General features: G+C 43.2%; 1 protein-coding gene across 1 annotated transcript in view; it reads left to right on the forward strand.

Moving 5' to 3' along the window:
• The first annotated feature begins 392 nt into the window (after positions 1-392).
• Positions 393-12,151, forward strand: part of LOC142445786 (zinc finger and SCAN domain-containing protein 16-like) — a 111,390-nt gene continuing 99,631 nt past the window's right edge. The window contains exon 1 of the mRNA XM_075547689.1: positions 393-450. Within this exon, the coding sequence (XP_075403804.1) occupies positions 393-450 (58 nt within the window). The remainder of the gene's footprint in view (positions 451-12,151) is intronic.

The following is a 12,151-nucleotide window of genomic DNA, read 5'->3' on the forward strand; positions in this document are numbered from 1 at the left end:
TTTAAGAATCACCAGACAACATGTAAGAATCACTTGGGAATCTCATTAAAATGTGGGATCTGACAAGCACATCTGGGATGGAACTTCAAATTCTCAGCAAGGCGTCAACCCCATTCGTTCTGGTTAGGCCTGGTCAGCTGTCATCAAGGGAATTTCGACTCCTGGTGAGGCTAGGAGTGCTGCAGAGGTGGCTCGATCTCTAGGCCTATCTTCTGCGACACCTCTAGGTGAATTCAAACCACCTGCCTAATAGCCAGCATCCGGATGCTTGCCCACTGCACCACCCAGGGATCCCCTCGTGTCTTGACCAAGTGGCCCTATGATTTTAAGTGTGTCTGGTACTTTATGAGCCTGAGCTCATCTGGGAATTACCAGTGTCAATATCCACCCCAATGGAGCAACACAATCCCACCCCCATTTCACAGACCCAGAAACTGAGGCTTTCAGAAGGTAAGTAATTTACTCATGATCAAGAGACAAGTTACAGAGGCAGGATTCAAACCCGTCCTGTTCATTGTTAGGCTGTCCCATTTTCATGGTTTTTCAAGTGCTCCTTCAAGAACCCCAAGGCTTCCATAGGTGAACCTCAGGAACAACCCAAGGGTGGGGGAGGTTGGAGCAAGGAGTCTTTGGCTTCCCATGTCTAGCCTGCTTCAATGAGGACACCTCTACTCTTTCAGGCTAGAGACAATCTACAAGATTTGGTTGGATCAAGATGCCAGTGCTGAAAAGATGTAACTAATAAACAATGTCACTGATCTTACAACTGCATGATTATGATGCCGTCCGTGTAGACATTCCTGGGGCCTGAGCTTCAGTAAATGCAAGCGGCACAAAATAGACTCTATCAGATGGGATGATGGTGATAGTTCTACTGTACTTTAATCTCTACTCCTAAAACTCTCTGAGGCCCCCACTGCCAAGCAGAGAAGACCCTACTGGTCTACCTCCAGCCAGGGGTCCTGGAGAGCACTCTGTGCAGAGCAGGGAAGAGACTTGCTGGAGATGGCCTGAAAGCAGGTCCAGAGGACACCTTGAAGCTCTGACCTCCATTTGCTACCTGGAGTAAGAAGTGTGGGGTAGGACAACAGGTGTAAAATAGAGGAGATACAAGGAGAATCCTTAGACTTTGGGGGAATAGGAGAAGAGGGCTCCCCTGACGGCTCAGAAAGTAACTCTGCCCCTAGGGAATATTGAAGATTGAGACACCTCCACATCAGTTGGCTCACTGACTTCACAGCTTTGTTCCCTACACGTAGCTCTCCCAGTCGCCTCCATTCACCTCACCAGTTTTGTACTTTAAGTCTGCATTGTGTGTGTACTCACATCCCATCGTGCTTAACCAATGTTAGACAGACAATAAATTGGGTATTTGCAGAAACGAATATCCAAGGTCGGTTAAAGAGTCAAATGAAAATAAATGATCCATAGGTGGAAATGAGAGTTATCATGCAGGTGTGTGGGTGGTTAGAGCCTAAACAGGTACAGAAGTTTAGCACCAAATATGACTGAGTTTCTTGCTGATCCAAGTGAAAGGGAAGCACAAATCCATCGTAGGATTCCAGTTTTTTATGATGAGACTCTGAGTTGCTCGGGCAGGGGAGTGGGAGCCTGAGCTTGTCTTGGAACTTAGAGAATTCTTCATCTACTGAGAAATAGAGACTATGATGTCCTCAGACCTGTAGCTTTCATGTCACAAGCTAAGCAAAGACGTCACTCTGAGAACTAAGGTGCACCTGACCCAAGTCATGGTAGTTTCATTTTCCTTGTGCATGAGAAAGGTGGACAAGGAGTCGGAAAGTCCAGAGAATAATTACTGGCACTGAGCGGTGGTGTTGGCAATGAGTTCAGAAAGCACCCTGAGCTGCCAGGGGAAGGACTAAATCTGCCCTGGAGGATATACTGCCAGGATGCTCACAGCTGCTTTGGGCATGTTGGCAGGAGGAACCAGTCCCTAAAAAGAACATCATGCTGGGTAAAGTAGAGATTCATGAAAGCAATCTGAAAGGAGATGACCCCAACAAGACTGAGAGACAGCGGCTACAGTAATGGGCTCAAACATAAGAGTGTAAGTTGGCACGTGAACAGGTAGTGTTTGGTTCTGTTGTACCTAGTCTTGCTATGAGCCGGAAATGACCCAATGACACCTAACCATAATCAACAAAGAGAATTGTCCCTCAGTGAAAGCCATGCTTTGAAAGGCCATTGAGGGTTCCCCTCGATGCCCCAATGAGGCCGAGCTTTAATGAAGGAGTCAAAGGAACCACATGCCCTGCCCACAATCCTTCTAAATAGTGCTGGTCTCAGTGGGGTTTGAATCAGGCTGGGGCAGCAGACAGTTGGGGCTCAGACTATAGGCACTGTGTTTTGCTCACTAAGTGCAGACCCAGCCTCAAACTTTCTACCCAGCCTGTCCCCAAGTTTAGCTACCTAGTGTGATGGTTAATTTTATGTGTCACCTTGGTGAGGCTATCAGGTCCAGTGGTTTGGAAAAACACTGGTCTGGCAGCTTACATAAAAGTAAGTCCATGTGATTAAGTCAGGTGACCTCACTTAACATGGACAGGCCTCCATCAATCAGCTGAAAGCTTCAAGAGCCCAAGGGCATTTTCCTAAGGTATGTCAATAGACATTTTGCCAGAACATTCTTCCTTTTTGCAGTCCTGATTAACTGCCCTATGGTTTAGGGAGGCAAGCCTGCAGGAGTCGCCAGCCTGTGTCGCCTGACCTAGATCACAGAATTGACAGCCCCACCAGCGCATGAGCTGATTCCTTGAAGCAAAACTCTCTCTCTCCACCCACCCCCACACATGCACACACACACACACAGAGATTTGTGTGTACATACAGCACCGAAGCTATTAATAGCTCTAGTCTGTTTCTCTAGAGAGCCCTCAGACAAAAGAAAACAGATTACTAAGTAGACCTTGACCATCTATGTATTTAGTTCGTATGGATAAAATTTGCAGCGTTGGCTCTAAAATGGATGCGGGGTTGATTGTGCAATTCTCTTTGATATGATTGAATGATTGAACGATATGTAAATGACTTGCCAATGAAACTGTTGGGAAAAAATTGTGGTATAGTGCCCACCTCCACCCTGTCTCTCCCACCGTTTCTTTCCCACGTGAGTTCTGCTGTCTGTGTTGACCTGGCCTTCATATTGCTGGGCCATTTAAAAGGTACTCCATTCATCTGCAAGGAACGCAGAGAGTAAAGATGTCATCGATAATATTCATATGGAGCCTCCAAGCCCACCTAGTTCTTTCTTGCAGTGTGAGAGGCAATAAGTAATTTGTTCCCTGATATATGAGGATTGCTTTTCTTGGGTAGTCGAGACCCAATCAGTCTTTAGAGGTGATTGTAATTAATAGGTAAGGAGGTGAAAATACATCTGAATTAATAGAGCCACTAGGTGTGACTAACTATAATATGATTACATGTGAAATTAACCCAGAGATCAAACCTAATCAATCCAGACTAATAACTGCCAGGACAACAATTTGTGGTTTTAGATGAGTTTATTTTAAAAGGAATGAAGGAAATGAACTCTGTTAAACTTTAAAGGCTTCATTTGTTAAAGTGTGAGCAGCTTTCTAATATTAGAAATATGCATGTAGATGACACGAACACAGATGCCAGATAACAAAATGATCGTTTATATTAGCAAGTGAAAGTAAACAGAATTAGAAAGCCAGAAAAATTTTTAAGAAAAGTGTAGATTTAAAAAAATGAATCTAAAATAGCATAGGATACGAGGCTCTCAATGTTGTGCTTTTATTATTTATTTTCTGGATCCAGTAGCTTAAATGACGTCTAAAAGAACTTCAGCCCTAATCAATATTAGATGCAAAGAAAGAACAGCATGTTATGCAGTCATGTGTACATGTGTCATGTGTACAACCAGCAGCAGCAGCATAGCATCGGCTAATGTGTCGCAGCCTTTTGTGGATTATAGACCTCCAGTGGAGTGGAGTATGTGTTGGATTGCTAACTGCAAGGTTGGCTGTTTGACTCCACCATTTACTCTACTGAAGAAAGATGAGGCTTTCTGTTCCCATAAAGATTTACAGTCTTAGAAACCCATGGGGGCAGGTCTACTCTTTCCTATAGGACCCCTAGAGTAGGACTCAGCAGTGAGTCAGTGTTGTCATGTTTGGTGCCATCGAGTTGGCTTCAACCCCTAGTGACCCTAAGTGCAACGGAACGGAACATGTCTGGTCCTTCACGATCTTCATAATTGTGCCCATGCCAGAGCCCACTGCTGCAGCCACTGTGTCCGTCCATCTTGCCGAAGGCCTTCCTCTCCTTTGCCGCCCCTCCACTTTACCAAACATGATGTCCTTCTCCAGAGACTAGTCTCTCCTGACAATATGGCCAATGTATGTAAGACTAAGTCTTGCCATCCTTGCCTCTAAGGAGCAATCTGGCCATACTTCTTCCAAGACAGATTGGTTTGTCCTTTGAGCAGTCCATGGTACTTTCAATATTCTTCTCCAGCACCACATTTCAAATACATTTATTCTTCAGTGGCCTCCCTTATTCAATGTCCAACTGAGCTGCTGGCTCCAGTTCTGCACCCTCTACTGTATACACACTCCTGTCAGAAAACTTTGCAAATCCCTCTTTCATTGATAAGACGCTTCCCCATCTCACCTTTTCTTCCTATCCATCCTATGAAGAGCTATGAGCATTCAGGGGTGAAAACCTCTCTCTTTAGGTCTGACCATGTAACTGCCTGGCCAATAGCAGGAGGCAGCGATGAGATGTCTGTTTCCACTTGCTTTCTTGAACCTCTGCAGTGACCATAGAGAGAACAGGACTGACCTAGTGGCCTAGTTGGGGAGGAAGGTGAAACAGAGCCGAGCTTAATCACCCCAGACACTCCCATCCTAGATGGACCAACCCCAGTTCCATGGGAAGAAATGGCAGAGTTTATGAGACCCCCGTGTTACATGATTCCATAACCTGACCTTTTTGTTGTCATTGCTAACTCACACACGTGCTCTTCATTTCCTTTCTATTTTTCTACACATATGTCCTTGGCCATACTGTTTAGTTTCGCTTTTTTATTTTTTTCACTGTACACACAGGGTACCATACCAGTATACTACTCTTTTGCATGGCTAGCATTAAAATATATTAAAAAAACTGAAGTCAGTGATTGAAAATCACCCTCTAAAAGCCAAGCGTTTTCCCTAAAAAGTACAACAGTAAGCAGGTAAGCAGACTTTCAAATGGGCATCTGGCCAAGAAGCAGCCCCACAGCCAGGTCAACATAAACCATCAGAACAGCTCACAGATGACAACGCTATGGGGCCAAACAGCAGAAAGATGAAGAATGAGCCCTTCACAGAATCTGTGGGTGCACTCCATCCAAGCAAGACGGTGGTGAGGTGGAAGAGCCGTGAAGACCAGCAGACCTGGTTCAGCACTACACCATCCTTGCTCACTTGTGTCAATGTGAGCGATTGTTTTAGATGCTCAGAAGCTAAGTTTAGCTCCCTGTGAGGTGGAGATAAACCTCCTCCCCTGGACAGGGACTGAAAACCAGATCTTCTCCCGCCTCTGAGGAAGAAAAGGTTGCAATGGTAACTTCTACAGAAGAGATGGCTGGGGAGGGAATGAAAGTGTGGTGCAGAAAAGAAGGGGGATTGTTTGTCTTCTGAGGCACAGAGAAATTGTGAGTGGAAGGGAAAGCATTTGAAGAATGTGCCGCTTCACATGCCCTCCTTTCTTGGAGAAGCCCAAATTAACTATAGGTTTACGAGAGTCTGGAATAGAGTGGCGGGGTCCTATGCAGAGCTACGAAAAGCTAGAGGAGAGAAGAAGAAAGAGAATTACATTGCTTTGTGTACTTAGAGTATGTCTCAGCATATTAGATGCCAAAGGTTTTCCATTTCAACATTTCCATTTCAGAGATGTGAGAACTGAGAACCAAAAAGGCCAAATTGTGCATAAGGTCATACAATATTGACACAAAGAATTGTTTATAATTAGTCGGTGGCAAAATGAGTACATCAGTAGCATATTGACGGAATATACCTGAAGTATATGCAGAATTAATAAAACTACACTAGAAATATGCCAAAAATATAACTATCTGCTACTGATTAATAAACTTGATTGAGTTTTGCCTTCCTGATTTTTTTCATTCCAAATTCTCTACATAATAAATACATAAATTCACCCAATGATTCATACAAGTCTCCCCATCCCAACAAAAACAACAATAACAAAAAATTCAAAACATCAGAAAGTGATTGTCATTCAAACTTTATGTCAACTTGCCTTTTCCGAGGTGTGGCCTTTTTATAATAGAGATCCTGGGGACCCTGCCCCTCTCTCTCTGCCCCTTTGCCACCCTGTTTGCTGGGACTCTGTACCTGCCTCTCAGGGTGGCCTCCATGGGTTGCATCTCGAGGAGTCTAAAGAGGGCTCCATCTAGCACCAGACACATGGATTCCAATTAGACTGGGCTAGGCTGCCGTCTTGATAGAGTATTTCTTGATCTAAAGCTCTTCCCTGTGCATAGATGAGTGTCACTGATTTTGTTTCTCTAGACAAGCCAGGCAAACCCAGTGATCAAACAAATGAATAAGCATGTTGTGGAGTAGCCCCCCAGGAATGCTCTTGTTGTTAGAGGCCATCACGTTGTTTGTGCTCACAGCAGCCCTATGTAAACAGATCAAAACGCTTTCGGGTCCTGTTCCATCCTCACAATTGTGCTTATATTTGCTTTCTCTGTCTTACAGCTGCAGAAATCCATTTGCATAGTTACCCTTGTGTTTTTGAAAGCAGGTTTTTGTTATAAGTTGTTGGTTTTGCAAATTTTTATCATGCAATCTTTTCTATCCTCAAGACCATATTTTCCCCAAACTGTTCCTTCCTCTTTGTTGCCAACTTTTGCATTCCAATTTCCAATAGTTATCAATGCATCTTGATTGCATATTTGATTGATTTCAGACCAAAGACATTCATAAAATTATTTAACTTTTCATCACTAGTTTTAATGGTTGGTGCATAAATTTAAATAGTAATTAATAGACTGAATTTCTTTGTGCTCAGATAGATATGGTCCTATCACAGACAACGCTGAACTTCAGGACATACCTTGAAATATCCTTTTTGACAATAAATGTGACATCAATCCTATTGAATTTGCCATTCCTGGCATAGTAAACCATATGACTGTCGGGCTCAAAATTAAGAATAGCAATCCACTTCAACTCACTAATGCCTAGCGCATTCATCTTTATGCATTCTATCTCCTTTATGCATTAACAACTTCTAATTTTCCTAGAGTCACAGTTCATGCATTCCAAGATCAAGTTATTACTAGACGTTTTCAGCTGTTTCTTCTCATTTTGAGTCTGGTTTCCATCAACACCGGAAGGTCTTTAAGGCTTTACACCACCTATGCCACGATGGTTAACTCTGCTTTGAGAAGACAACGCTTCCTCCATTGTATTTTGAGAGCCTTCTGACCTGAGAGGCCCATCTGTCTGCATTACCTCTGATCCATTTTTAACTTGTTCTAGTTTTCATTATTTTCTGCTTTCTTTTGGATTTAGGTTTTTCTGTGTTGTTTTTTTGGTATAGTTGTTGAGGGTTTGTGTGTGTGTGTGATTTTCCTTGTATGAAATTCAAGATAGGTAAATCTATAGAGACAGTACATAGATTAATGATTTCTTGGGACTATGGCAGGGGAGTTCTAAAATTGACTGTGGTGATGAATGCACAACTCTTTAAAATATATTTAAACCATTGAACTGCATAGCCTTAAATTATATTTTCCTAAAACTGTTCATACCCTAAATTCTGTGCCATTGCATACATCATTGATGTTATCAATGCAATTGCCTGCTACCCCAGGGAGGCCATTAACAATGTTTTCCTTTTTGTTTGATTTGTTTGGGGTGGGGGGGGGGTTTGTTTGTTTTTGTCTTGTTTTTGCTCTTGTTCTTGTTGGCTTTTGTTTTTTCCATAATATATCTGCCAAAGGAAACCAGAGTGGTTCATAAGCCATGGACAAGCAGATGTATTCTGGGATACCAGTTAATTCTAGCCCCAAACCAAGAACAGTTAGTCTTTATAACATGACTCTGCTTGATACTCACCTTCGTGAAAAGAGCACGGGAGATAAGGGTACAACAGCAAAGTGTGGTGAATCAAGTGGACAGTGCGTGGCTATTCATGGGAACAGTGTCTGGAATCTTCAAGGCTTGTATCCAAACAAGCAGTCATCTCAGGGAGACATCAACCGAGCCCACACGGAAGAAGCACCTAGCCTGGGTGATCCAAAGATGATGATAACAAAATCCAAATATGATGAAGGGAAACTTATCAGAGCTAAAATTGTGAACACCCAGTGTGTAGAAGTCCATGAACGACAGTGGAAACCCAAAATCCATCTGCAGAGTATCTAGTCCAGCGGTTCTCAACCTGTGGGTCATGACCCCTTTGGGGGTTGAATGACCCTTTCACAGGGGTCACCCAATTCATAACAGTAGCAATGAAAATCATTTTATGGTTGGGAGTCTCCACAACATGAGGCACTGGATTAAAGGGCCACGGCTTTAGGAAGGTTGAGAACCACTGTTGTAGTCAGATTAAGCTGCTCCAGATTCCCTCTGGCCACAGGCGAGGGACTCTACCAGCTTGAGATGATTGTAAACTTGATTGTGGTGGATCAAACCATGGTATAACATGATGCTTGGTCAGTTCACTTCCTCTTGACCCAATCTGAATTTTCTCTAGGCTTAAACATTTCTTGTTTGTTATAAAGAAAAAAATCAAGACAAAAGTGTTCTTACCAAAGGAAACAGACTGGTGGTTACTAAGGATGGAGGGACAGGGAGGAAAGATGAAGCACTAGGTGAGTGGGCCAACAGGTATGAGCTGGGTGACCTGGAAGATAGCATTTCGCAAGAGGGAGAAGAGTCATCAAAGGGGAGGGGAGCGGGGCAAGGTGAGGGAGTCTGGTCAGTACTTTAAGTTGTTCAATAAAAACAGATTCTCTGATATGTAAACCCCTACTCAAGTCACAATGAAAATTTACTATTTGTTGTTGGTTGTTTTCCCAAAACCATTTTATTAGGACATAATCCAGATAGCATGCCATTCAGTAGTTCAGTCATATCAAGTAGTGTTATACAATCACTACCACAATCATTTTCAAAACATTGTCTTCCTTTTTGTACTGATTATATCAGCTCCCTATTACCCTACCCTATCATGCCCCACACCCCTGGGAACCCTTATTCTAGTTGTTGTCTCAATAGATTCACCCAACCAGGTTTCATATACCAAAAATATGGAGAGATCCATAACAGAGAGAGTAAAACTGCTATCAACAATAACAAAATACAACAGAGATAAGCCCCAATTTGAAAGGGAACTCACCCCCCCCCAGAAAATATTAAAAACCAGATCAAGCTCACAGTGCATCAAAAGGGAGATCAGCTGACATGGTTTTGACCATTCCAGTCAGATCTATCATTTTAATCTACTGTAATCATCTCTCCAATACGCTCTATCTGATAATGAGCTTATTACCATCCCTCATTTATGGTCAGAGGGGAATCACTAGAGGCTTATTCCATGTGCAAAACTTATGAATGTGTTTTTCAAAAATCAGTGGGAGAATATGAACAAAAGGTACCCAGTAGAAACACAAGTCCACACACATTTCCAGAGGCAAAAGGGAGGATGCCAGTTCCCCTCTTGTGTATAGAACGGGTGTTTATCTGCTTTAAATACGAGTTCTCACCCTTAAGTATACCCATCCACCTCCATGGCGTCAGTTCCTACTCAGCAGCACTACATGGGCTTTCTGAGGCTTTGTAAGTCTTTATGGGAGAAGACAGCCTCACCTTTCTCCTTTGGAGTAACTGTTGGTTTTGAACTAAGGACTGTGTGGTTAGAAGCTCAATGTTTACCCCACATGTAATCAGGACTCCATCCTTATGCAGATGAAGTCAAGATGACACCCTAGTTCCAGACATAAGGGTGTGTGTGTGTGTGTGTGTGTGTGTGTGTGTGTGTGTTCCAAAAGGCATTGGTCTTTTTCATTAAGCTAAATCAGAGCTCAAGTCCTTTTTTGAAAACTGGAGTTGAATGCATGTTCTGAGGCTTTCAGAATTGGATAAAAATAACATCATTATGTCAAATTGGAATGTGAATTGTATTCATCAGACATTCTTTTAAGGATAGGTCCAGATAGAGTCAGAAGGAATAATTTGACGCACCCTTTGGAATAGAAAGAGCTAACTTTACCGAGTACTTTTTTATATACAGCAAGCCCTATTCTGATGCTTTTACAAGTACAAACTTTAATGATCATACAAATCCTATGATGGAGGCACGGTAATTAGCCCTAATTCATAGATGATGGACTAGGGCAGAGAGGTTTGGTAAATTTCCCAAAGTCACACTCTTAGTGCTGGTGGTAGAGCTTAGATTTGATCCCAGGGAGCTGAAAATTAGTAATCGGGTAGAGGGCAGGAAGAAGGGGGTTGAATTTAGTGAGTAGAGACCAGGAATGCTGCTCTACAGGCTACAATAGCAGGCTCAACAAGGGATTAGCTGGCCCAAAATGTCAACAGTGCTGAGAAAACCAGCTTTTATCCTCCCACATGCCTGCCTCCCTCCTGTCAAGGAGTCCTGCTGGCACAAGGATTAAGTAATAAACTACTATTTGAAAAGCTTGGCAGTTCCAACCCGTTCTCCGGGACAAAGATGTTGCCCTCTGCCTACGGAGACTTCCGGTAGTGAGAATCAACCCTATGGGGCCGCTCCACTCTTTTGCTAGGTCACAATGTATCAGAACTTACTTGATGGCGATGGTCTTTTGTTTTGTTTTGTTTTATGTGGCTCCTGTGGCCTAGCACGTTGGCACAGCATTGGTTGGGCTGCTAACCGTAAAGTCAGCAGTTCAAATCTTCCAGCCTCTCCGCAGGCACCGATGAGCCTGTCTGCTACTTTAAGACGTCCAACCTGGGAAGCCCTGTCGAGAGGAGCTAGGACTTAGTTTGCCTAGAGATAGCGGGTTAGTTTCATTATTTTTTTCTTTGGAACTGGTTAAGACGGTAGTGGGCCATCATTTCCCAAAGGCTAGGCTTAATTAATACTCTTGGTGTTATGCTTCTTATAAGAAAATTGGTGTTGTTAGATGCCATTGAGTTGGTTCTATCTCATTAGCAGTTCTATATCCAACAGAGCCAAAACACTGCTCTATTCTGGACCATTTTCACAATTGTCGGCTATGTGCGAGCCCATTGTTGCAGCCACCGTGTCAATCCACCTAATTAAGGGTATACCCCTTTTTCTCTCTCTCTTTTGCTGACTCCTCTATTTCACCAAGAAGTGTGCCTGGCTAACTGTGGGAGGTTCATTTTACAGAGAGGAGTGTGTAAAATAGAGCCAAAGCTGAATTATTTGGGGCAAGAAAGAAATAACTGCACATTTCAGGGTGAAAAAGTAGCCCTGGAGACAAGCCAGTAGAGAGGGTGATAAAGAAGGTGAGCTGACCTAATTGTCATCTGAAACCCAACCTCTGTCTCTGCACAACTTCCCCATCCTGCCTCCAAATATCTGTCTAAAGCATCTCTTGTCCATGACCCTCATGTTCATCCACGTGTTTCACAAGTGTCTGCTTTCGTTATTAATATTCAACAGCAAAATGGAGAGGCAGAAACATTTCCTCCATATCAATGTTTCTGCCTCTAGCTTTATAAATGACCCAGAAAAAAAAGAACAAATGTGAATTCATGGTGAGTGCTGATGATACTGAATTATGTGGCAAGCTGGGGCCGGGGGCAAAGAGCAGGAAAGATTCATCAAGACTTAGATCAGCTCAGCCATTGAGCTGACACATGGCCAATTAAGTGTGTTCATGGGAAGCGCTGAGAAAGAATGCAGCAAGGTCCACAGAAAGAAGAGAGGCGTGAGCCAGCTGATTCAGAACCAGATCTGGCCATCTCACCTTGACTGCGAATGCATGAACACATAGGGGTGACAAAAGAAACTAGGATTTACCAGGAATATTGTCACCACCCACCCCACCCCCGCCTCCCATTCTTTCAGGATCAACACAAGCATAATACATCTCCTTGGTCTTTCCAAGGCTTTTTACAATTCTAGGCCCTAG

The sequence above is a fragment of the Tenrec ecaudatus genome, chromosome 4 (assembly GCF_050624435.1).
Source record: "Tenrec ecaudatus isolate mTenEca1 chromosome 4, mTenEca1.hap1, whole genome shotgun sequence".
In the NCBI taxonomy this organism is placed as follows: Eukaryota; Metazoa; Chordata; class Mammalia; order Afrosoricida; family Tenrecidae; genus Tenrec; species Tenrec ecaudatus.